At 38.9% G+C, this 27,820-nt stretch overlaps 1 protein-coding gene across 1 annotated transcript in view; it reads right to left on the bottom strand.

Annotated features, from left to right (window-relative positions):
• The window catches only part of PARD3 (par-3 family cell polarity regulator), a 697,528-nt gene that overhangs the window by 169,452 nt on the left and 500,256 nt on the right, over positions 1-27,820 (bottom strand). Inside the window, 2 exon segments of the mRNA XM_042472372.1 lie at positions 18,109-18,325; positions 26,313-26,540. Of these exon segments, the coding sequence (XP_042328306.1) occupies positions 18,109-18,325; positions 26,313-26,540 (445 nt within the window).

The raw sequence follows: 27,820 nt of genomic DNA, 5'->3' as shown, positions 1-27,820 counted from the left end.
TCTTAATGGACAACATTTCCTTATATTACTGTCATTTAATGCACTTAGAAATGCTGTCTTTTCAGTCACTATTATCCAATCAAGGCTGTAGTGCTTTGTTAGCTAACTAAACACTTAGATCTCTGTAGAGATCCAAGCAGCAGGATGTTAAGACAGCTATTAAGCAGCAGTAAATAAGAGAAGGAAAACAGACTCAACTTGGGAGCCAATTTTAGCCTTTAAAAATATGAAGCATTTTCATTTGTCTAGGAATAGCCAAGTCAGTTTCATCACATCTATGAGTCAACAGTAGGTATGTCTGACATGCAAATGCCAAAAAGAAAGTACTGTATTGACATTTACCAGTAACCCTTAGGAATTTTAGGGTGCCAATAGACTAGGTACGGTCAGATATTTTGCATCTTGAAACTATTCTTTCAACACACCCCATCAAATGATGGAAACAAGGCTATCCTTTGGGGGCTTACTGGAGACAGTTTGCTGGCTTTAATATTAGTGGTTAATAGCATGTTTAAGTAACATCAAGCTCACAGGACAACCTGTTAAGTGAGGACTTGGCATGTAAAAAATGCATGAAATTGACTAATTTGTACACATTCTATCGCCACTCGACTATAAAGCCTGTGAAATTAGATCAAGTTGGATGGTAAGAAGTCTGAATCAAATTAGGCACTAATAAAATTACATTATGGCCCTTTTAAAATCAGCAGTGTCCACTTGTGATTGTTTGGGAGGGAGCATTCAGGCAGTAGATGCTCTCCAGTGGGTCTTCTTGACTGCAATGCTTATAATTCCAAGCTCTGCACATTTTAATGCATTATTGTTTCAAAATACAATGCTACAAATTGCAAATTACATCTGGCTCAAGGGCTGATTATGAGAAATAGTGGCACAACTGCCTCTGCCTGAATAAGTCTGATAATAATCATAATAAGAGATTGATTGAGCTGTAAGCAGCCATATGATGAGAACAGACCATTTAAACACAGACATTAGCTCCTTTTGTTAAACACAACACTTTGACATGTCAGAACCAAAAAATCTTACTACTGTACATTTGGTTGCCATGGTTTTCTTATAATTTTAAGGGTTCCTGTAAGTGGCCCAGAGGCCTTAACTTTTCAAGTAATGTGGAAAAAGAAGCAAAAGCAGAGTATTTACAGAGACACTGTCCAAAAAAGGGCAATGCAAAAGCAAGGGCAATTTTGTTTCAAAAAAGAAAAGAGAAGCATAAACAATGGATTGTATATCGCAATAGCAATAGTAGTATATTTCTATACCACTTATCAGTGCACTTAAGCACTTCCTAAGCGCTTTACAGGGTGTTATCTAATTCTCCCAATAAGCTCCCAATTAGCAACCTCGAAAGGATGTCAGGCTCAGTCGACCCTGAGCCCCTGGCTGGTATTGAACTCGCAACCTTATGGTTTGCAAGTGGATGGCTGCAGTATAGGGGTTTAACCACTGCGTCACCAGGGCATAATGCATTGCTTAAAAAGAGAAAATCCCATAGCTCATTGGCAAAAAACTAAGCTGCGAAATGCGATCACAGGTAATTGGCTTCTTAGTCAATCTAGCTCAGGACCATGAAGTCGAAGGCTTTCATGGCCAGCATCCATAGTTTTTTGTGGGCTTTTCGAGCTGGCGAAATGTCAGGAATAAACTCTTCTAGAACATGGCCACAAAGCCCAAAATACCCACAAAAAACTATAGATCAGGACTGTTGACACTAAGTGGAACTGGCTCCCCACTGTTTCTGCCAGAACACTTTCCTAGCCTGTAGTTCCCAAGGATTAAAGCTGACAAACTATACAGCGTACCCGCGTCATACGCGGGCGCGCTTTACGCGGCTTGAGCATACACGCTCAAGCCGCGGGGCGGAAGGGGTGGCGTGTCCCATTCAATTGAATGGGCGCGTGAGCCCGTCGCGGGGCGCCAGCGTACACGAGCCCCATTGTTTACAATGGGGCTTGAGCATAGGCGGAATTCGCCTTACGCGGAGGGATCCAGAACGGATCCCCGCGTAAGGCGAGGGCCCACTGTACTTGCATAGCTTGTGCCCTACCAATAGTTTAGTTAGTTAAATGTCCCAGTTTCAAGTTTCACTTCTGGCAAAGACTCATTATGGGACTTCAACCAATTGTGTGTCAACCTTAGGGCCCAGTGTCTATAACCTTACAAGTTTTTGTTTTTTTTTCATGATTGCTAAGATAATAAAGAAAATGCTTTGGATATGACAAGCTGAGTGGGGAACATGGTCCCTTCCCCTGGATGCTGCTGGAATCACTTCTGGCCAGCTAAGAGTGAGGTGCAAGCGAAAAGGAAATTGTAGTTCAGCAATTTCCAAAAAGCCAGAGTTTTCCTATCCCTATGCCAAAGTCAGTGACTCTCACACACATGCATAACAACTGTCATGTCACCATCACTATACAGTCAAAAATAAAGATTAAGCACTTATCAATATGGATATTAAATAGCTGGAACAAAATAGTGCTTTGACAATACCATCAAGGTTAAGGCTGCTGTTTCTCACTTGCAGAATGAATCAGAAAAGTCTTGGTATTCATTTTGTGACAAAAGACAAGATAATAAAACATGCTAAATGGGTGAATTTCACTACAATCATTGTATATTTCTATCTTCTCCCCTCCAAGATACTGGGGGTGGTATATCCATGACCAATGCCATAAGCACCTTCTCTGAAACTCCCCAGGACGGTGCTTTTCCATGCTGGAAGCACTGGGTGCCTTTTGAACAGATTTTGCTCTTGCCAAAGGGTCTGTCAGCTTAAGAGTTTAGCTTGAAGTGCAGTAAAACAGAAACAGGGAAACAGAAGGAGGCCATCAGGTACCTAATAGCCATGGATGAAACAGACTTTGCTGTTGCAACAAGCAAGGTCATTCCCTCCAGTGATATGAAGCCAGCACAACAGAGGGAGAAAGTGCTAAAATGAAAAGAAATCTGTTTGGATCCATTACAATGTTCTGAATGAAACTTTACTGAAATTAGAGCCTGTAGACAGTTCTAAGACTTGGTCTTGTAAACACCACTCACCCATCTCAAAAAGAAAAATCATGCAAACATCAGACAAGGGAACATGGAACCTCTTTGAACATAGTCCCCCTTCCCCCCCTCTGTGTGTGTGTGTGTTCCACAACATTATGAAAACCAACCAGTATTTTCACACAATAATCTATGTCTGCTTTTTCAGTTAAATTTCTTGATATACACCAAAATTTGGGATGGGAAAATGCTTCTCGGGGCCTATTGGCCCAGCAAGAAGGTTTTGCAGGCCTCTCATTGAAGAGACCAGTATATTTAAATGAAAACAGCGCGCTTTGTGCTGCCGTTAGACAGGGAGGGGGCGGGGCTAAGCCTATTTAAGGCTCTCCCGCCCTTGCCTCCCTGTCAGTTCTGAAGAGCTGGCCCACCCTCCCATTTCAACGACAGTGTAAGATTTATTGTGGTTGCTTCAGAGCCGGATAGGAATTTTTGCCCTTGTTTTCCCAAGGGTTTTTTGCCTACCCTACACTGTTGGATGGGGAATTGAACGACTGGCTTAGGGTGTGGCCATAAATAGGCCTCATGCATAGGTGGGGGGAGATAGTCGGTTCGGTGAGCACCTCGGCACCCTCCTAAAGGGTGAAGGAACGGAGGTTTACGTCTTGAGACTAAACACAAAGGGAAAGAGACTTGCCTTGGGGCTGGCTTGAGATTCAAACCCTCACTTAAGTCTCAAGAGTTAAGTGGGAAAGTCTTGGGTTGGCCTTCCGGTTGAGGGCTGGCCAGGGAGCAACCCAAAGTATGGATTGCCCTTGGGGCTCAGGTGTTTTTGCCCTTTTTGGAAGCTGGGGAATTGGTCTTGGAGCAGACCATCCACCAGCTGTTCTGACACAAGGTTCTCCCCCCTGGGCTTGCAGTTCTCAAGAAATAAAGTTAAATAAGTTGAATTTTAATAAAGTTGCCCATTTTATAACCTAGTTCTCTGTGTCTGGTCTCGTTATTTAATGAGTTGGTCAGCAATGAGCAGGGGAAGTTATTGTTATTGTTATTGTTAAATAATCAGGAATGAAAATTCCTTGGTGATCCACTGCTATTCATCTACAGAAGCATGAGTAGACTTTGATCTAACATTTACCTATTCCACTCTAAACATACTTAGGGTATGGGCTATCACAGAAAAAAAACAGATCAGTTGTTTGCAACCTTATAATTTCAGATGTTAGACATCAGTTCACAGAATCACCCACCATTGGCTATGCTAACTGGAGGTCCTGTGGGTGAAGTCCTACAACAACCGGCGACCCAATGCTGATAACTGCTGTGTTTTTGTGTGTATAAAGGGGTGTGTGTGCGTGCGTGCGTGCGTGTGTGTGTGTGTGTGTAAATGGAAACAAACTCATGAACATCTGGCACCTTTAGAAGGGAAATATTACAGCAAAACACCATTGAGGCTTAGCACTTTTAAACTTCATTGATGACACAGTGAGCCAGCTTGGTGCATTAATAACAGCCCTCCTTTTAACATGTTTATAGATGCCAGAACCACCATTCACACATATGAAAAGCTTCCTTGGGCCTTGTAGTCCTTGTTCAACTAAGTTCAGTTCTTTGCATAGTTTTGATAGACTGAAAGATTTTCCCTCCCAAATACTACAAAATGGATTACCATAAAACATTACATTCAAGAGAAATGTCTAAATTTGACATTTTGCAATTTGCATGTATGTAAGTCCTGAGAACTTTAGGTACCATTGATTTCAATGGCTCTGCTCTAAATCTGGATCCATTTCATGTGAAGAGTGTTCAGTGAGAATGGCACAGAAAGCACAGAAATCACAGGCACAGAAGAAGTTAACCAAACGCCACCTGGAACCTTCCCCTACATTAAAATTTCCCCACAGATCTCATTATCTGTAAAACATTAATACCTCGGCATGTTTTTCCCTGTCAATTACTGAAAAAATCTTTGTTGATGTAAGCTTCCTAAGGAATATTCTCTGCTGAATAAATTAAGCCATAGCAATATTACTTCAGACCTTGAGAACTGAACTGCACATTTAATTTTGGTGTTAAGAACCCATTTCAGGCAAAAGACAGAAATGGCACTGAGAGCATTGCTCATCCTCTTCCATTTTTAAGCCTTTCCAATATTACCAGGAAGGAAACAGATGGTATACATATATTTCCAGAACCATAATGGCTATGTCGCTTTTTAATAGCTGTTGGCCTTCATTCCCTTTACAGTTGTAGAACAGGAACTTCAGTACCAAATGCTATGCTGAGCTGAATGGCCTAGAATAAGGTCTAAATGATAGATTTTTCAATTAATTTGCATTTGATTAATTTGCAACTACAAACAAAAAGCCATTGCTTCAGATTTATCCAAAACAATTGAAGGGTATGTAGAGCAGCTGTTACATATTTATCAATGAAAAGGTGTAAGAGTCATCTGCTCCTAAACCAAGAAGAAGTTAATTTGGAATGGGTTCATGCCATTTGCAAATCTAAGAGGAAAATGAGCGGAAGGGCATTTAGCACATGTAAAACTAATGTATAATATATCACACCATTATGCCATACATCTACATATTGTCAGTTCTACCATACAGAATATTATTCTGATTGCATGTGGCCAAATAAATATGTACTTCCATTTCATCACCTACTTTAGGGCACTCTACCACTTTTTACCCGTGATACAGCCTTGAGAGTAACAGGCAGTGGTGTAGTGGAGGCAGGTCTCAATGTGGTTGAACACAAAAGCTTTCTATCATCCTTCATCATCATCATCATCCTCATTCATTCATATTCATCATCTCACTCTTTTCCAAAAACTGGGACTCAGGGCGGCTCACACATTAAAAAAAAAAACAGTACAGTTAAATTACCGAGAAACATAATCATTATGCCCCATGCCTCGGGCCAGCAAGTGCCAGGAAAGGCAAGCTGTAGAAGGGGAAGCAGTTATAGGGAATCAAGTTGGTCCAGGGTCATATATAGGTAATCTGAGTTCACTGGGATGAATGGAGATGTAACAAGAGGTCTCAGCCATTCCAGAATCAGTCAAGGAAATACAGGAGTCACAACAGCCCAAGCCAAAGGGAAAAAACAGAGACATCCCATTTAAGACAAGCCAGGGGATTGATATTCAAATGAATGCAAAGCATAATAGTACTAACAGATAGGTAGAACAAACCCAGAAACAGCGAGAAGCCAGATTATAGCTGTCTGATCCTGAGATACCAAGTGGCTAATTGCTCAGCATTTCTCTTTTAATTTTCTGCAGAGCCAACTGCCTCTTGCAGAAATTGTATTGTGTGTGTAGGTACAGTAAATGTGTTAGGTAAAGTGTGAGTGTGTGTACACTGTACCTAACAACTATTTGTTAGGGGTGTGTGTGTGTGTTGTGTGTGTATTGTACCTAACACATATATTGTACCCTAACACACAACACCACCATACTTTTTAAGATCAATTTTGACTAAAATAATTGTCATCCTTCCGCTGTGAGGGAGAGAATAGGCTGGCCCAGCTCCATCAGGGCTAGCCTGAAGAAGAGAGCCCTCCATCTGCCTTGGTCCAGGGCCTCAGAGGGAGAGAAGACTCCTGGACCTGATTCCCTCCCCCCCCTCACCATTCCCTTCTCCCTTTGTGTCGTGTCTTTTAGATTGTAAGCCTGAGGCAAGGGAACCGTCTATATCCCCTCTGTTGTAAACCGCTCGGATTCCCAGTGGTGGGCTTGGGTCTATTAAATATAAAACTTATGTATTATGTATTCTTATTATTATTATTATTAGTATTATTATATCACTTATACATAAGTATACAGTGGTACCCGGGTACGAAACTCATCGCGTTCGAATTCTGGGTACGAAAAAGTTCCATAGGAAAAAACTGTTCCGGATACGAAGGTTTTTTCGGGTTACGAAATTTTTTTTGGCGCCGAATTCAAACGCGCGGCTGGCCAGCGCTAGCGGAAAGCCCTTTTCGGCTTGCGAAATGCATCCGGTTCGAACGCCGCGGGCGGAACGAATTAATTTCGTACCCGAGGAGCACTGTTATAGTACTTCTAACTTAGCTAAAGTACTTCCCCAGAAGATATGTGAAATTCCCATAAAAGGTTATGAAATTATGCTAAAACAAGGAATGATGTTTATCAACTGGCTTTATAGGTCCTTGGACCTGAGGGTTAATCATTAATTGTCTTTGTTCCTGTGGCTTACAACCCAGTGTTTGAGGTCTCTTAAACTGTGATTAAAGGTCTCACGTTTCACTTTTTATATAAAACATTGCATAATATACAATACATAAGGATCTGTATACTTTCAATATATGGTGTTGCCATATCCCGCCTGGGGGTGGGGCCACACGGGTCCCACCCCAGTTTGGCCCCCCCCCCAGGACTTCCCCCCAGCAAGGCCCTTGAGGCAGCTCCACCCCTCCCATGGCTGTGTGCCACCCTCCCCGCCTCCCTGCCTGGGATAGCCTAGAGAGCAGGTCTTCAGGACACCTGCCACTCAGAGCTATTGCCAGCCCACTTGGTTAGTATGTCTTGCAAGAGGCATTACTTTCCAGGTTACAGTGAGAAAAAAAGGGCCCTCAACAGTTCTGTTTCACTGGGAGTCTAAATGCCTTATCTTTTAAATGTCTACCGCGTCAGTTTTCTTGTAATTCTTTATCACAGGCATCTTTTGAGGCCCTAAACACCTTTACTTGTAATATGCACAATTTCTCCTGAAGCTGACCAATGGAAAGAAGCAATCAGCCCTCCACTTGGGTTGGTTTTCAATGGCTTGGTGAAGGAAGGATTTTGCCTTGGTGGTATAAATAGAGGGCTTTGTGGTAGCAAAGGCTGCAGAAATGTTTGACCCCCCCCTTACACATCCATGACTCCGTGCTATGGATTCTGGAATTGTAGTTTCTTGTGGCACCAGAGCTCTCTTGACAAAAGGAGGCTGAATGGTCCACAGAGTACAGTTCCCAGGATTCCATAACCTTGAGAGAGGAGGAGGAGGAGGAGGAGGCGGAGGAGGAGGAGAGGAGGAAGGGATGTCTTTGAAGGGCAGAATTGGGGCAGAGGAGGAGGAGGAAAGCTGAGGCGGTGGCCATTAGGTCTGCCTTGTTTTTTTTGAGGGTTTTTAAAATTATTTTAAACATATAATAAACTACTTATTTGTACTTTTATGATTTTATTATGCTTTTTATTTGTTTTATTTTTTTATTATTGCTTGTTTATTTATTTTATTTTTTTATTATGCTTGTTTTATTTTATTTCATTAATTTTTTATTATTGCTTGTTTTTTTGTATTTCATTAATTTTTTATTGCTTGTTGTATTTATTTTATTGACTTTTTATTGCTGTTGTTGTTTTGTTGTATTTCATTACTTTTTATTATTGCTTGTTTTTTTTATTTTTACATTTAATTTTATATATAATCTTAACCCCTGCCTTGGGTTTTTTTTTTCATTATTTTTATTATAAATATATGTAAGTGCATTTTCTGTGTATTATGGCGTTTGAATGCTAACAAGTCTGCCCTTCCTGGACAATTTTGGTGATGATGATTGATGATATTGATATCAACAATGCCGCTGAGCATGGCCAATTGAACTGCTGGGATTTTACAAACTCATGGTCAGTGAAGAAAAACCACCAGTCCCTTGCCCAAGTAACACACTTCTGAGAAGTAAAGTTGAACCCGAGGGCATGTACTTTCTGCTATCTGTCTAGGAATATGCCAAAATGGCCTCCTTTTGATCATGCTTAAAAAACATGCATTATTATTAACATTAAAAAAAAACTCAATTTTTTTGCACATCCTCCATTTTTAAAAAATGTGTCCTACATATGTGTCCAATTTGTCCCGTTTGGAGGTCCTGACTTATGGCAACCCTAATAATTGACATTTTTGTTTAAAAAATATGTCATATTATTAGGGTTGCCATAAGTCAGGACTTTTCAACTCGATACACGATTGCAACTAGATACCAGATTCATCATTTTGGTGCTCACTACTGTAAATACACATATTACATCACCTACATACAACTTGTTATAAGGTCTTACTCTTGGGTTTCCCTTTCAGACTTTTTTTAGGTCTGGGGATTCAACAATCTCCCTTCAACATGAACCCAGTTTTTCAGTTCTTAGATGCCAATGGAAACTTATGGAACATAAAATAAGCTGAACTGCATTTGCTCTTAACCGTTTCTTGCTCTTTTTATAGCATTTTTTTTACCATAAAGAAATTTTTGTTAAACAAATCTTCATCCCATTGTGTCTAAACTAGCTGAAATACCTCTCAGTGTAAGACCACCTTGTTATTTTCTTTAGTAGTTTTTATTTTGAACAGCAGTGTTCTCCTTTCAAGGGAAGTTGGACATGGGGTTATAGAAGTTAACTGTGATAAAATGTCATATGAAATGCGTGAAAGTTGCTGCATGGCAAGAGATTTACTATGGCCACATGATGCTTCTTTCAAAATCAAATCAAACAAAACAAAAAAAACCTATCTAAGAGCTATCAAAATATGACATTGGCACAAGATGCCAAATCTTTGCAGTAATATTCCCTTGCTGCTATTTCCTGCTCTTTATATTGGCCTTTAAAGAGAGTTTTATACAGAATAACAGTACACACCATTTAGAGAAAAACACAGGTTTCAGTGAATTGCTCCTGTAAAACTAAAAGGTGGTTAACAATCTGTTCCCAAGACAACAACTGTCTCACTATTAATAGCTTTGTCACACCAAATGTACTTTGTAGCTCTATTACTGTAATTTAGGGTTTGAGTGTTGGACTACAACTCTGGAGATCCGGGTTTGATTCTCATCTCAGCCATTAAACCCCACTGGGTGGCCTTGGGCAAGCACATGTCTCAGCCTCAGCGGAAGCAATGAAAACAAATCTTGCCAAGAAAACCCCCCTATAGGTTTGCCATAGGGTCACATAAGTCAGAAACGACTTGAAGGCACAACAAAAACAACAATTTTTCGCATCCGGTACAAGCTTTTGTTACTGACTTTCAAAGCCCTCCATGGTTGGCCCCTCCTTACTTATCTGACCTTTTTTCTCCCTACATCCTACTCGCACCCTCGCCTTGGTAGTCAGGGTCTCCTGTCACAATGTAGGACTACCACTGCCCCCTCCGATTCGTCCCTTCTCGCTTGCTGCCCCTTACTCCTGGAACCTTCTTCCCCCACATACACACCTCATCACTTCTGCCCCGTTTCAAAACTGATAATAAAGACTATTTGTTTGGAGAAGCATTCCCAGAGGTGGCCCCTCTCTGACCCGGAAGCCTCCTTCTAACCATCCTAAAGAAGCCAAGCCCTTCCTCCAGTCCATCTGCCTTGGTCCAGGCTCGGAGGTGGAAAAGATCTGTGGACCTGATCCTATTCCCCACCACCACTCCCTTCTCCTTTTGTGTCGTGTCTTTAGATTGTAAGCCTGAGGCAGGGAAACCGTCTGACTAAAAAATTGTGTACAGCGCTGTGTAAACTTACAGCGCTTTATAAATAAAGTTAATAATAATAATAAATAATTAAAAAACATATATTCTACTGGTTTACTGTACTATTTTATTACATGGAGCTGCCCTTGAGACATAGATTCAACTTGTTCAGGATTGAGAGGCACAATTCTGGTGCTGCTAACTAAAGTAATAAAAATTATTTCAGAAACTTGTGTAACTTTGGTTAAGCAAGGGCATGACTTTTATTTCAAACAACCCAAAATAAAGTCATGTAATTGTTGGACTACAGTTTGAAAAGAAATGAAAACTTTCCTGCTCTCACAGTTCAAAGCGCATTTTCATTCATAGGAACCTCATACCTGATTTTGCCAACGCCAGCGAGATTGTATAACCATTTATAATACTAAGGCTCTAAATTGTGCTTGAGTAGTTTACAGGAATAATCATGTCTATGACACAGAAATATTTCCTATGCAAACCAACTTTTTATTCCAAGAAGTGATTGACCAAAGGACATCTTTTCAAGACACATTACTATTCCAACCCTACACAAATCTAAGACTGTGGCCTGCAAGGCTGAAAGGAAATATTAAAGTTAAAGCTCTATCCCACATATAGAAGCTCATCACTCAACCATGTGTCAGTCTGGAGCACTCAAGCTTTTATTTATTTATGGTGTGATCAATGTGTACACCCCCTCACAGAGATATATGTCTCCTCCTAAAATCATAAAACATTACTTTCAATGGGGCTATTTCCAAGAGGCTAAAAAAGTTGATAAAACAAAAGAATGCAGCAGGAAAAGCATTATGCTAACAAATGCACATACTGAACCATGATCAGGATGGTAAATTATATCTCAAAAGAAATGTTTCTAACACATATTTGAAGGAAAGCTATTAAAATAGTCTTTCCTCTAGCAGATTCTTCAACACCCAAGATGATATTTATTTACTATCCTTTGCTATAGCCTGAATAATCATCAGCCTTCAGTTTTCATATCAGATATAGATGGGGGAAAGGGTGGAAGAAACCCCAGGTTTTGTAGACAGGCTTGAACTGAATTTAGCTTTGAATCTCTGAACTGTCCACAAATACCCTTATGAAAAGGTTTGCTTTACACAGATTAGAAAGTAGGTGTCATCTCTGACACTCACATTTTATATTCAGATGGCAGGTCCAGGGAAGAAATGTTAAGACACGAAAGGAATGGTCTTAGAAGATTCAGCTGTCATACCATGTAGCTCGCTGGGCTTGCTTTGCAGTCAGCGACTATGCCAGCAGTGTCAGAGGTTCTCCACTTAAACTCCTTGACAAGCAAAAGAAGAATACTGGTAGAATATGTTATCAGGAGCTATGGACATGTCTTCAGTAGCAGGTCAGCCTGACACTTATTTTGGTATATAAAAAAACTCCAAGCTATGATTCTGTTTCAAATTAAAAACTGTATACTAAACCCTGCTGGATATAGAAGTTCAACATTGACTCTGGAAATCCAGCTGGAAGGCATTATAATGTGGTGCTGTTTCCTGTCAGAATGACAATCTGGAAATTCACATAAGATTAACATAATCTCTCATTTTAAATCAATCTTTCACAATTACCCAGCAATGGATCCTGCAGTTCATTTTTTTAAGAGGCATACTGTTTATTACTACCCTTTTGGTATAGCTATGTTCTTTAAAACATACCCCAGAACTAACTGTATGAGGTTCTATGGTTAGCCATAAGAATTTAACGTGCTAAATCAGGTATGTCACATACAAGCACACCTGATTTGTGGGTTAGTAAATACCTAGCTATAACATTTGAGGACTTCAGATATGAGCAATGAAATTCTTATAACTGCTCAGCTTTTTATCCACAAAACTGGTTAACATTAGAAGGACAGAGTGAGGATGCTTGAAAAATAATGGCATTCATAGAAATGAAACAGTACAATCTTCCTTTAGTTTTTATATATCAAGGTTCTCTCTTTTTACTCAACCTCTTTGCTAAATCAATAAAGTTAAGAAGGAAAACAGTTTTAAAAGAACTCCATTTCACAAATTCAGGATTTATGATGGCACCGGCCTACTTTATTTGACCCCCCCCCCCCAATGTTGTGCTCTCTCTTCTACCCAAGTGGGTCATAGACACTGACAAACTTGAACTTAAGTAATCTGGGAGTTCACAGTACAACTCACCATCAGCTCTGTACCACCTGGACCCTGGACATGGATGCAAAGGAGTTGAAAGTTTTCCCAGTCTCAAATGTTGCATGTGGAAAGTTTTAAGTATCACATTATATATTTCATGCTTAGACTCCCTCACAGCATGCTAGTCTCCCACACAATTAATGATTCTAATGGAAATGCTTTCAGATATATAATTTCACTTCTCTCTCTGATGCTGTGCAGCCAGGGCTATACCACACATCCTCTGAATCAAATGTTATATACGCCAAGGAAGTTGGCTGTTCAAAGTAGTACTGTATAAGGAACACTCAAAAACAAACTTAAAGTTCTATTCTGGAACTTAATTTCACATAAAATCACATATGTTGTTCAAGTTTAAAAAAACGAGAATAGGTCCTTTGCGATAAAGAATGACGACTGCTAGCAACTCAATCTAAATCAAAATCTGCCTTCTTATTACCATGCTGACAAAGTGCCGGGGCTTAAATCCATTTAGTAATTCCAATAAAAACAGACCCATTGAATCAATGCAACGTACATATTGACTATTCAGTAATGGATTCCTTGGGTCCACTCTACATGAGGCAAGAAACTCAATTCAGGCCCAGAGCAGTAAACATAACCAAGAAAGGGTTTTGTTTTGTCCCACTGTGAGAGGCCAATAGTCGCAACAGAATGAAGAATGATGAGATTGCCATCTTGTGCCTCTTATCAAGTTGATCATCTCTCAAAAAGAAGATCACAGTACCATATGATCATCTGACAACAGATTCTACCTGGAAAAGACACTGGGTAGACTGAGTCCTATCCTAATTAGAAGAAGCAATTATTTAGGCTGCCAGGTATATCACGAGAGTCCATACAAGTCTCCCGATTCTTTTAAGATGAAATAACTAGCTAGTCATTTGAAACTGAAGCCAGTGTGTTCATAGCAGGTTGTCTCTCATCCTGTAAGGAAAAAGAGAGCTGTAATTTTCTATGTTTAGGTTACTTCTGAACAAGGTCGAGCTGCTACTGACATATGGTTTGCTTTCACTGCAAAATAATATAAAATCTGTCACTGGTCTTTCACAGACTTAAAGCATGGTGCTCTTCTCCTATTTAAGTTTGTTTTTTAAAGGAGAGCTGGGTAAAACATTTCTAAACAGACAAAAATAAAGATGAAGAAGCAGAATAAACTGAAAGGATGATTAAAACCACTGAGCTTCCAGTTAATTCCCTGTGTTTGAATGCTGAGAAACTGCTCCAATTAAGGGACATATATCAAATTTACAATCAAGAAAAATTATAAAGTTAATGACAAATCCAAAATGTAGATGCTAGAATTATGGATTGATTCTTGTCTAAAGCAATGGCAAATTATAAATGTTATATGGATTTTCATCATATATGCATATATATATATATATATATATATATATATATATGGATATAAACACCTGCTTTTTTTTAGTAGCTTTTGAATTACTCTCCAGACATAATACAGCACAGTAAATGAAAATCAAGGAGCAGACAATAAAAACTGCAGGCTACAGCATGGGCAAGTATACTTGATGTGTGTTGTTTTCCCAAATGCCCAGTCAGAGGTCTCAGGTGGCTAATGTGGTTGGAACGTGCAATTCAAAGCTCCAAATAATATGTTTATGAATCTGGACGTGTTCTGTGCACTTTGGAAGGGGCTGTGTAAGAAGAGACAACAGTATATCTGATTTCAACTAAACAGGGTTTTTAAACTAAATTATCTATTTCCTCTTGCAGGACTGGAGTTAGCAACACTGCAAGGCTCCCAGTAATCACTCCAAATGCAATTGTAAGATTCAATTTAATGGCAATATGGGAATATTTCATTTGCATTGGTTTCCAATAGGATGGCTTGCCCATTGGTACTCTATAGCCTGTGGACCTGAAGACAAAAGCACAGTACCACACCAGCTGCATTTTAAACATCATAAACCACATCTTTAAATATAAAGATCTTTAAACCACACACACACATATACATTGCAAAATCCTTTGAATCATGCTGAATTTTTTATAAGAGCAGCTGTTTAGTGTGTATCGCATCATTCAAATTCTAAATACAGGTGTTTACAGGTGCAATAATCCATGTTTTTAAAAAGCAACATTTATTTGTTTCACATAAGAAGAAAATATGTGTTTGTTTTTTAAGCCATGCATTTCAGGTACATTTTAACAGATACATGAGAGATTAAAATAAGGTCTATTATATTCGTATCTCAGTCCACACTTCAATGTATGAGATTGCCTGAGTTATAGGGGAAGGCTTTCTTTTGGTTCCACCATGAGGACAGAAGAGAGGGCTTTTTTGGTGGCTGCTCCTAACCTGTGGAGGTCCCTTCCACAGAAGCCTAGGCATGCCTCCCTCTCTGCTCACCTATTGCCAGACGGCAACCCCCATTCCCCTCTCTCAGACAGGTTTTTGGCTTTTAATAGCATGCTTCAGAAAAGACTTTTAAAGAAGTGTGTTGTAGTAACCCTTTTTATTATCCTTTCAGAAAGTTTTAAAGCTGTTCTAATGTAGTGGTTAGCTTTAATATGAGTACTATTTATTTTTATTATGCTACAATGTTGTAATCAATAGGATTTTTAACCGTATTTTGCCGCAAGTCTACCTGGGAGAAAGATGGGATATGAACTGAATGAATGAATGATCATGCTTTGGAACTCTTTGGGGGGAAACTATTTAGCAGCTGTGAATGCAAGGGAAGGGTATCTTAAATCTGCAGTGACTGATATCTTTGACTTATTTTCCCCCACCATACAGACACTGAACTCTCAGTAGTGAGTAGAGCTGATTTTCTCTATCAGCAGATTTTGTAGTCCCTGCCTCTTACAATGCCTTCTGACAGTACCTTCAAAGACACCTCTAAAAAGAAGAACAGGCAATAGCTAACACAGCAATGCTTTGTCAGAAACAGAACTGTTTTGGAACATCACAAAGAAGAAATCTGGAAAAGGTTCAGAAGTATTTCAACACATTTAAGCACACTGCCAAATTGACAGCATGTAAGAAAATAAAATGGTAATCATAAATGATTGCATATAATTAACCCCTTTAAACTTTTTTTTTTTAAACAGAAAAGCTTCAATAATTTTATTTCATATGTTCATAGTTACATTTAGCCTTAGACTGGGGTTGCATAAAATCATGGACAAGATTAAAAAAAACCTTATCCTTCTTACACAAGGTGTTTGCTCATTTAAATGAAGTATTTAAGGGAATAGACCTTTTCATCATAGTCGCCTCCCCCCCTTTCTTGCGGACTTGAGATCCACATTCTTGATTATTCATGGAGGCGCAATCTCCATTATCCCCAATGGGGCGCACCTCCACTGTGCACGCCCCCAAGCTCTCGGGGCACACCCCGTTCAAGCCAATGGGGCTTGAATATGTGTGAGTCTCCATTTTTTCAGGGGGGTCCGGAATGGATCCCCTGTAAAAACGGAGGGCCAACTGTATTTTCATCTTGCTTTTAAGATTTTGCTGCCTTTTCAGTTCCTTTGTTTTATCACTTTTCAGATTTGTATATGTATTTTAACTACTTTTCTATCTTCTTATGTAGACTACCTGATAATTTTTTGCTTAATTAATATTTTACATTTAACTCTTCACACTTTGGATTCTAGGAATTCAGGGATAAAATAAAGTTCACAAAGACACTTTGGATCCAGCTTGAATGTGTAGGTTAAAAGGAAATTACAGATCTTTCTATTCAACTGTTTGAATTTACACCACAAAATGGGAGAGATCCCCCCCCCCACACTTTTCAAAGAAGAAATGGCTGTGTAGACATAAATTAATTATGTCTTCATTCAAATTATAATTCTGAATCAATTGATCATAACATGTTTCTAATTTATGGCACAAGGAAGGCAACAGTAACAGCAGCCTACAAGGTTGGATGTATACTGTTACTCATTAGAATGATGAACGTGAAGTTACTTTTCTCCAACAATAGGAACAGAACAAGGATGCAGATGGCCTGATCTCTCCTACCCATTTGCTCACATGCATGGCTTGTGATGCAAGTCAGAACTGCAATGAGTGGGAGGAATTATAAGATAATGGAAGAGGGAATGCAGTTTTGCACACACACACCACTACCTTCAAAAGGACAAACAATTCAAACTATCAAGCACCTGTAACCATGAAACAGCAAGGGAGGGGAGAACAACAGCAACAACAGCATGAATGATGGAAGGAAAAAATGACACCTTTGAACATCAGGCCAGAAAAATACATGCATACACACATGATTTTCAATATTTTATGTAGCATGATACTACAGCAAAGGAACACAGGGGTTTACTCACAGAACAGCAGACTATAACTAAAAATGTTCACCATGTTGGTTCATGGCGGTGGGGGGGGGAGTGTTGTCGGGTTCTGCTGAGTGCTTATTCCTCTAGAAAGGAAAACTTGATATTTATAAAGCAAGAAGCCATAATTCCCAGGATGTGTAGGCCAATGTTTCGTCTTGCTTTCTGTCTGGGGATAGGCTCACAGGGTTTTGAAACCATAAAGAATGTTTTGAAGGCAGACAAGAATAGATTGCAAACTACCAGGTGCAAAAAAAAATCTACCAAATAAATATCACAAACTTTCAGAAAGTAAGTGAAAAATCATATTAGATTCTGTTCTCACAAAATATCCAAATAGGAATAAAAACATGGGAAGTTTTTTTGAAAAGTTATTAGTGGTTGTAGTGCTTACTAAGAGAGCAAGTGTGCTGTAGCAGTTTGAGTGTTGAACTACAACTCTAGACACAAGGTTGGGAAAGGGTGTTTGAAAGCAAGATTGCTTTAATGCCACTTAATCACAGACAGTTATTTCAACACACTTAAGCAGCATTGTAATAGTCTCCTTCCCTGTCTCATGTTTCCAAAAACAGCAGAAAGTACATTGCCGTTGGATATCTATTTATTTCATGTACTGTATTACTTTTTTAAAATCCCACTTTAAGAAGCTCAGGAGGAGTAGATAAGGTTTGTCCCTTCAGCTTGTCTTCACAATGACCCTGTGAAGTTGCTTAGGTTGAGCGATAGCAACAAGTCTAAGGACAGGCAATGAATCTCACACTATGTAAAGAGCCTGAACTTGGAATTCACTGGTTAAAGTTAAAGCCTCAGAGCACTCCAATACAGATGACCTTTTGTCCTAGAGGAAAGAAAAAGACCAGACAGATAAGCATATATGCCCCCTCCTGGGTGGGGCAAACTAAGATACCTCTTCATGAGATGAATTCCCTAATGTAGTCATTTACACTATTTCTGTATTTTGGTCTTCATCACAGGAGTTCTGAACAGTATGTCATGCTTAAGAATTAACAAAAATAATGGGGCCCAACCCCTAACAGTGATCATCAACACAACACAAAATAATGAGATGCAAAAACTCCAACATTTTCTGCTCTTGTAAACACAACTCCTACCTGAACATGTCTCCCAGGCCCTTGAGCATTCCTTTCTTGGCTTTAATTTTATCCTTCTCTTTATCACGATCTTTCTTCTTGTCCTTCCCCATCTTTTTCCGGTCTCCTTTGTCTTGGCTGCCATTCATATGTCTTTCCAGAGAATGGGACGGCTGATCACTTGATGTGGACACAGATTCTCTTCCTGATCGGGAGCTTTCTTCAGTGTCTTCCTCCACTGAAAAATGCACAATAATTTTAGTGGAGATAAAGGGGGAAGGGGAACCAGAAAACTTTCTCTGCATCAACTTCAGACAAATGCATATTACTAACCAGGTGACTAGTGTTCTGTAATCCTTGGGTTTTCATTCACATTGAGTATTTATTCCCCACCAACCCCTAGCAGCCATGTGAGCAGTGTATTGCTACATTATTTTTTCTGCTTGGCTCTGCAGTGTGATACATGTGGGCTTCATGGTATTTCACTTTTTTTGGCTCAAAGAAGTTAAGCTTTTGGTTTAACTTGCTTGTTCAGTATGGTGGGCCCTTGGTATCCTCTGGGGTTTGGTTCCAGGACACCTGCCATGGATACCAAAATCTGTAGTAAAATGCTGTCCCTTATATAAAATGGCGAAATCAAGGTTTGTTTTTTGGATGGATATGCAGAGAGCTAGGCATGGAAGCCCACTGAGTGACCTTGGGCAAGTCACAATTTCTCAGCCTCAGAGGGTGGCAATGGCAAACCCCTCTGAAGAAACTTGCCAAGAAATCCCATGATAGGGTCATCATATCTTGGAAACAACCTTAAGCCACACAACTAACTCTCTCTCTCTCTCTCTCTCTCTCTCTCTCTCTCTATATATATATATATATATATATATATATATATGAGAGAATATTTTCTAGCTGTGGATGGTTGAATCCTTGGATCCAGAATCCATGGATCCAGAGGGCCAACTGTATTTTGCTTCTTTCCATTTATATCAATTTTGGTTTTGCTTATCATGCTGTAAATCTGTGAAGCCTTAAATGCTACCCTCGCTTCTTTCACATTTAATTTCATGTAAACTCAGTTTAGGTCTATTGCTGAATACTAAACGATGGCTAATTTAAGAGGGTTGTTGTTGTTTGGAAAGACAATGAAATTTAAGACATCATAGTTAAAGTTCAGAGCCCAAGGAAACTATTTTGGGAGTATACCTTCCAGAATTCCCCTGCCAGCATGTCCACTGGTCATGCACACTGGGGAATTCTGTGTGTTGTAGTCCATAATGTAACAAAATTTTTAACAAGATTCAATGAGCTTCACTTTTCTGCAAAATGCATTATACTTATTTTTTAAATAGACTCTGAATAGGGACAGTACGTGAAGCTCTACAAAGTTCAACAGGGTTCTGGTGCACATGCAAAATAAAAGCTGCCCTGATTTCTTTTCCCCTTGTTAGAAAGTCCTGTATGTAGACTTCCCCACTGTTCATTTCTAAGATGACAATACAATAACAGCGACTAGGAAACTGTTCTGACAGCCATGATCCAAAGAGACCCATTATATATTCAAACAGGTATGCATACAAGCAGCATAGCTCTCTGCATTTCAGTCTCTCGCTGATCTCCCTTGTCTAATATAAACATGGAATACAATGAAAGAAAAGAGGAGAAAATCAATAATGCACCCTTCTTTAAATTAGGTTAAATCCTTGCTCCATTAGGGAAAAGCTACAATTTAGAGGTAGAGCTCATGATTTAAAGATAGAACATCCCAAGCACATGCTGGAGCATCTCTAGGTATGGGTCATTATAGGTAGCATTGAGTTAGATGGACTAAAAAGCTTATGTTTCTCCTAATAACCTGATTCTAATCAATTAATTTGTGGCTGCTCAAAAATGTCATGATGCGGGGTTTCTTTGGACACAAATTAAAATATAAAAGCAAATTTCTTCCTGCAGATTGTGACACTTGTGCAAGTGTTGTTGTTGTTGTTGTTTTGGGGGGGCTACAATGCTAATTTTTTGCATTCCAAAAACATAGTGTCTCAAAGCTCTGCCAGAAGCCTGACTATTCACTAGTCTAATGTATCAAAGGCCCAAAACAGTTATCCTATTAAAATTCTACTCCAGGCAACAGATTATATTTCAGATTTGTGTGCCGGTGTGATTGTTCAGGGGTGACATTAGGTTACTGAAAAGAATCCCCCTCCCCCACCCAAAGCAAAACATTAAATCAGACCATTCTTTTGCATATGCCTGCAGAGAAGACACATGTTCTGTTGAAGAAAACCAAGAGGGAAAGTATTATGAACTCACTCCCCTAATTACACTACAAAACAAGCAACATGCAAATGAGAAACTGTAACTGTTAAACTCAAAGTTGCTCTATAAAAGAGCTACTAGACTGCTTATTGTGTTATTTAATGCAAGCAGAAGATCTAGCAATTAAGAGACAACAGAGATTAGGGCGATTTGGCAATTTATTTGGATTCAAATGGCTTACTCTCAGACAACACAGGAAAGACAAAGGAACGTCTGTTTCTTATCAGCCATTCCAAGGGTTCAGAAACAAGTACTGAGATTCAGATGACCCAAACATGCCAAGAAGTTAGCTGTGACTATCTGAATATAGCTCTTTTGAGAAACACACACATATGGGTACCCTCCTCCCAACATGAGGCCTTCCCATTTGCCTTTCATACTTGGCTGAAGATTCTGAATGGCCTATTGTTCTATCAAGTTTATGTTTTTAAATAAACTTACATAGTCCTCTATCACATAGTGTATCCTTTTACTTTTAAAATTTCATACGGGGCACAATTAACATTTATTTATAAACAATTCAATTCAGGGTCCCCCCCCCCCCCACAAAAAAAAAAAAATCAAGAGCTGGCAAGATGAAATGTTCTCTAACACATTTTCCATCAAAACAGCACAAGGTTTTTTTTATAATAAAATTATAATGAATCAAATGAAAGATTCTATTAAAAATAGTTTAAAATTTGAAGTGAACAGAAAAAGTGTAGGTACAGTAAAACACTGATTGTTAAACATCATGTTAGTATATAGTCAGTGTGATGCAGTTGTTGGACTAAGACCTGGCATGACCAAGTTCAAGTTCTTACTGAGCTACCAAACTTACTGGATGATCTTAAACCAGTCATTCTTCCTCTCAGCCTATCAATCTAATAAGGCTATAGTGAAGACAAAGTAAGGAGAATAGGAACCATGTAGACTACCTTGGAAAGCCAGTGTGATGTAGTGGTTTGAGCACTGGACTATGACTCTGGAGATTAGGGTTTGATACCATGCTCAGCCATGGAAACCCAATGAGTAAATCAGGATAAATAACATACTGTCAGCCCCAGGAAACCCCATGATAGGTTCTCCTTAGGGTTGCCATAAATTGGAAATGACTTGAAGACACACAACTACAGTCGGCCCTTCTTATACACAGATTGTTTATACACGGATTCAAGCAAACACAGTTTGAAAATGTTTTTAAAAAGTATAAATTTCAGATATCAAACCTTGATTTTCCATTTTTTATAAGGGACACTATTTTGCTATGTCATTATATTTAATGGACTTGAGCATACACGGATTTTCTTATACACGGTGGATCATGGAACCAAATCCCAGCATATAACAAGGGTCCACTGTACAACAAATACTACTTTGAGCTCAGTGCAACAGAAGATGAATTAAAATTTAACTAACACCTGCTTAACAAGGTGTGAACAGTGCCAAGGAACTGGCTCCCCCTCCCTTTCCGCATTCAGTATAAGCTCCTGCTGTCAACATTTAAAGCCCTCCATGGGCTGGCCCCTCCTCACTTATCAGACCTTATTTCCCCTCACCTTCCCACTAGGGCCCTCCGTTCTGGTAGTCAAGGTCTGCTGTCCCAGCCCAGGATTTCCTCTGCCCCATCTCGGATTCGCCCCTTTTCACTCGCTGCCCCTCACTCCTGGAACCTTCTTCCCCCGTGAACAAGAGCCATCACTTCTTTAACCAGCTTCAAAACGGAGTTGAAGACCATCCTGTTCAGGGCAGCGTTCCCAGGCAGCGTTCCCAGGCATTGCATAATTGTCACTTGCTATTTGATGTTCTTTTGTTGCCTGTTTTATTGAATCATTTCCTATATTGCTATGTATTTTAGAGAGAGGCCCCTTCCCCACCACCACTCCCTTTGTGTCGTGTCTTTTCAGATTGTAAGCCTGAGGGCAGGGAACCGTCCAATTAAAAAGATTGTATGTACAGCACTGTGTAAATTTACAGCGCTTTATAAATAAAGGTTAATAATAATAATAATAATAATAATACCTGGAGCCCATTCACACTACAGAACTGAGCACTAATACAGTGGACCCTTGTTATACGCTGGGGTTTGGTTCCAAAATCCCCTGTGGATAACAAAATCCATGTATGCTCAAGTCCCACTAAATATAATGACATAAAAAATGGAAAATCAAGGTTTTCTATTTGAAATTTATCCTTTTTTTGAACATTTTCAAACCTTGGATGCTTGAATACGTGTATAAAAAACCCGTGTATAAGAAGGGCCAACTGTATTCCACTTTAACAGCCATGGTTCCATCGTGTGAATTCCTGGTGTTGGCAGTTTGGAGAGGGGCCTTCAGAATTCTCAGCTAGAGAGCTCAAATACCTTATCAACTCCAAAATGCTGGAATCCTTGGGTTGGAACCATGGCAGTAAAAGTGGAAAAACAGTGTTCTATTTCTTTAGTGTAAATGGAGCCCTGGTTACTTCCTGAAACAGGAGGCTCATATCCATCTCAGGGGAGATATTCAGCCCCTCTGCTGGATCATTCTTTGGCAGTTTACTATGGAACTCTACAAGAAGTAAGTCTAATGCATATTTAGGTGAGCAGGGGAGGGATATTTGTGTACATGATTTACAAAGGTGTGGTAGTAGTGGAGAAAGCAGGTAGCTGAATAGTTAAGCATCCAAGCAGATATTAAATTAGGGATACATTTTCAGAAGAAAATTGTTTTATAGTGAAGCAAGAAAAACAGCAATCAATGCACAGTATAAACACACACAAACTGAGGTCTTCCTCTTCCTGTCTAACTGCAATTCATTGCCCACTTCAAAGAGCTCCTATTGAGACATGGCAGATCTTTCAAAATGGCATACAATGAAGCATACAATCAATCCATCCCATGCTCAGGAAATATGTGGGATTCAGTCTGTGTGTCTTCCCTCATATTGCCACTGGTTAACCTATCTAAACCACCACCAAGAAGCACAAGAAGAGTAGTTTGGACAGGTACAGCATGAAATGTACCTAATTCTGCTATTTTTGAATAGAATCTAATACTTCAAATGACCTTACAGAACATTATGGGATATTTTAGTAGAAGTTTTTTTTAAAAAAAGAACCATGAACTTATGGGAGCTAATTCACTCATTATGACAACCATTTCTTAAAATGTAAAAATATCCATATAAAGCTGACAGCACCAATTCATTTTTCTTCTGTCAGAAGACAAGCTAACATATTAATTCCTCATATCACCTCTTTTATTTCTCATTCATAAATGTTTAATGTATAAATGTAACACACACAAAATATTCTACCAGAAATCACAGAAAATATTATAACATTAAAATTAAACATTTAATAATTTCCATCTAAGGCTGTTCCATTTGAATTAATGTGATAGTCCATTGTTTTTTTTTACATGGACTGTCATTTTACCTGCCCATTGATGTGCAATTCAATGATAATAAGGTTGGGTTTGAAGAGATTCTTTTATGTTAATGACGTCCTCCACATGTTGGGTCACAGTTAGGGTTAAAGAACTCAAAATGTAAATGAATACCCATTAGGGTGGGTAATAGCTGATCATTAACTTTGTGCTTTATTAGATCTGCCAAGCTTACGTATTCTAATTAAAGAACAGAGGTAATTTTTCCTCACTTTATGGATGAGCTTCTAAGGCTGAGATATTTCATTCTAACTGCAACTTGTTTCTTTTCTTTTCTGTTAAACTTTAAAGTTTTTCTTTCTCTTACTTTTTCATTAAACTCTTTTTCTTGCTGTCCACATATAAAAATTTCCATCCACACAACAATCTATAAGAACATAATATGATATAGCCATGCTGTGTCAGATTAAAGGGCTTTCTATTCTGTACTTTGTACCTGTAGTGGCCATTTGAATGCCTCTGTAAAGCCCACAAATGGGGATGAGTGCCGCAATACTTTCTTGCTCATGATCTCCAGCAACAGGTATGGAGAGACATTGTCTCTGACACTGAAGGCAATACAGTGGGTCCTTGGTATCTGCTTCAGTTTGGTTCCAGCCCCACTGCAACATGGCTACCAAAATCCATGGGTGCTCAAGTCCCATTAAATACAATGGCAAAGTAAAATGGTATCCCTTATATAAAATGGAAAATCAAAATTTACCTTTTTGGAATTTATATTTTAAAAAAATATTGTCAAGACATGGATGATTGAATCCATGAATGAAGAATGTGTGGATACAGAGGGGTGACTGTATACAGGATGGAATCAGGGACAACAACTTCTGACAATGGAACTAGAAGGAAAGCAATCTCCTCGGCCCACCGTAGCTTTTATCCACTTCCACAAAACCTACTCTATTAACCCCCCCCAAAAAAATACGAGTAGAAGGACACCCAAACAGAAGACCATCACTACACCTTGTGGTAGCCAATTCCTCACTTCAATAATGTGCTGTGTAAATCTTAAAGGCATCCAATCCCATCTGAAGCTAAGTAGAGTCAGTCCTGGTTATATCACATGGATGGGAGACTGCCAACAAATAACAGGTGCTGTGGGCTATATTTCAGAGTAAGGAATTGGCAAAACCATCTCTGTGTAGTCCTTAGAATATCCGTAGGGTATTCATGGGGTCACCATGTCAAAATGTGACTTGAAAGCACATATACACACACATTCATACAAATAAGCTCTTCTCTTTCTCCATCCTGACCCTCCAACCATTCACTTCCAATGTGTAACTCTGGATTCTCATACTATTAAAGAGGGGAGAAATTAATCCAGTCCAACTTCTCCTCATGAAGCACAATATATAAAGATTTCTACCAGCTATATAGTATAAAAGGAATATAAGAATACACTTTTGTATGTCAATAATATCCTACTAGTGTTCCCACTTTAGGCCCCTGTGTGAATACAGTGTTGGTCTAAAAAGATCTTAGGTTTGATACAGCATGTGTATTCTTACAATCTTTTAATAATTATTCCAATTGAAGGAACACAAAGGAGGTGCCATTGCCAAGGTCTGCTCCATACTATACAAAACATAAAATGGAACCTACCGAAAACAAGTAAGAGAAGGCCAAAAATGTTGGTGGAAAAGAAAGAAAATCCTTTAGTAAAGAAGTGGGTCTCAAGGAGTCTTGGCTGGACTGAGAGAAATATTGTGGACAATGTAATTCCAAGCATGGTGAACAGTTTAAGAGATGACACACATGCACACACAAATACAGAGTGGGAGAGAACACAAACATAAAAATCTGGTACAAGAGGAGCTTGGGATGAAGAGAGCATGGAGAGATGGTAGAAATCATAACACAAAATTTAGACTAAGATGTTTGAAGAGGCACTGTGCTTAACTGTTAGTATTAATGGCATTTCTGAATGAGTGTGCTTTACTAGCTCTGGCATTGTCAAACGTGTGCATCATCTGAAGAGATCTGATTAAAAACAAAAATTCAGACTATCACTGTAATGTAAAGTCACTTGAATTATTATTTTCTGTTCAAAAATAGCAGAATTAGGTTCACTTCATTCTGTACCTGTCAAAAGTACTCTCCTTTTCTTTCTTGGTGGTGGTCTAGTCTAGTTAACTGGTGGCAAAAAGATGTAAAACACAGGGACTGAATCCATGTGCTTCTTGAGCACGAGATGGAGTGATTGATTTCTTCCTTATGTTTCATTGTCTGAACGATCCCCCATGCCTCGACAGGAGCTCTTTGAAGCAGACAATGCATTGCAGCTGGACAGGAAGAAGATCTCTCTCTCTCTCTCTCTCTCTCTCTCTCTCTGCGTGTGTGTGTGTGTGTGTGTAGTGTGCACTGATTGTTGTTTGGACCAACATTAAACTCAATCAGTAGGGATCACTCACAGGTAAGTTTACACAGAATTGTAAGAAAACCATTAGTAGTACAAAAAAGTTTTTAAAGGAATTTAAAGGGAGATTACGCGAAGGGTTTACTTACAGGTTTCCATGCCCTCGTCATCCTCATCTGCAACAGGTTTATCATATGACTTGTCAATTGCAGCTCTGAAGCTTTCATTGCACCCTCGCCCTCGGATTATCCGTGGTCGTGGGCGATGGAAGGGAATGTCACCATTCAGAGTCACCTCAGCAACTGCTGTCTGCAAACTTTCTAAGGAACTGGATTTCTTCAGGCCTAATGAAGGGCCCACATCTCTGGTTGGGGAACCTTAATATGTGTTTTTTTTCCAAAACAAAACAAAAAAATTAGGATTAGCAAGGTGGCCTCTCCTGCTTGATTTGTCTGCATTCACAATAGCAGTCTATTGTGAATATGCTTAACAGTATTCACAATATCTCTACGATCTGTAGAGAATTCTAGGCAGATCTGTGGGATGGAGCAATGAGAGTGTCAAGACATATTCTATGAATTTGACAAAGTTAGCATTGCATCACTTCTCAGATTGGTGGGAAGGTAAAATCATCACTGTTATTTCAACAATTTAATGAGATCAAAATAAGTACCAAGCAGCTATAAAAAACACCAAGGACCAAATATTAACGATTTCAACACTACATATTTGATTAGCATAGCCAGATAATTTCTATTTTTTTTAAATCAAAGTGTGAAAATAATCCTATGTAACCACTGGAAATGATGAACATTAAGATTTTATTGACCTAAAATTAGCCTGCATTCTCAGACTAATATCTAGGGAAAATTCTGCTTCACTAGCTACTTTCATGAAGTGAATTTTAATAACCTGCACTTAAATATTACACTGTTCCCAAGGGCTTGTCTACATAGATTTTTTTCCCTAGGAATAATTAACCTATATTAGTTAATATGGTTATTATACATTAGAGCTCATGTCGACACTTATTATTGACAATGTGAGTAATGTAAATTTTCTCACCTTGATTAGACACAGAGATTAACACAGCATGATAAAAGCACTAATCATCCCAAATAAACATTTATATAGGAAATATTAGCTAATAAATAATTCTAATAATGGAGGGTGAGAAATGAAAATATATCTATTAATTACTATAGTGTAAAATAATTTTTGAATAATGTGTACATGGATAACTTCTGAATATTGAATGGACAAATTACTATGTTTGAATATTAAGGAATCGGTTGTGTAAAACATAGCTGCTGTATGCTATTTTATTGAGGTTTTACTTTCATGTCTTATTACTATTCGTCAGTTATTTCCTAATTCCCTATATTACTACATATTATTAGTGCAATTATCATGATAAGGTAATCTCTATTCTTAAACAAAGGAGCAACACTTGCTCTTGAATCATTTAGCATCAGTATTAGACATTCTAAGAAGAATAGAAAAGTAAAATAATTTAAACTACTTCCTGAAAGTTAATTTCGAATCCTATCTACTGACCCTGCCTCTTGGTGTCAACTGCTTATGGCTGAGGGTTAGCAAAGAGTATTCTGTCCCTGTGTTGTCTGCAATGACCAATGCAGATCTAGGGTTGTTTCTA

Source organism: Sceloporus undulatus, chromosome 6 (genome assembly GCF_019175285.1).
Source record: "Sceloporus undulatus isolate JIND9_A2432 ecotype Alabama chromosome 6, SceUnd_v1.1, whole genome shotgun sequence".
NCBI lineage: Eukaryota > Metazoa > Chordata > Lepidosauria > Squamata > Phrynosomatidae > Sceloporus > Sceloporus undulatus.
This window is presented reverse-complemented; position numbering and strand designations above follow the sequence as displayed.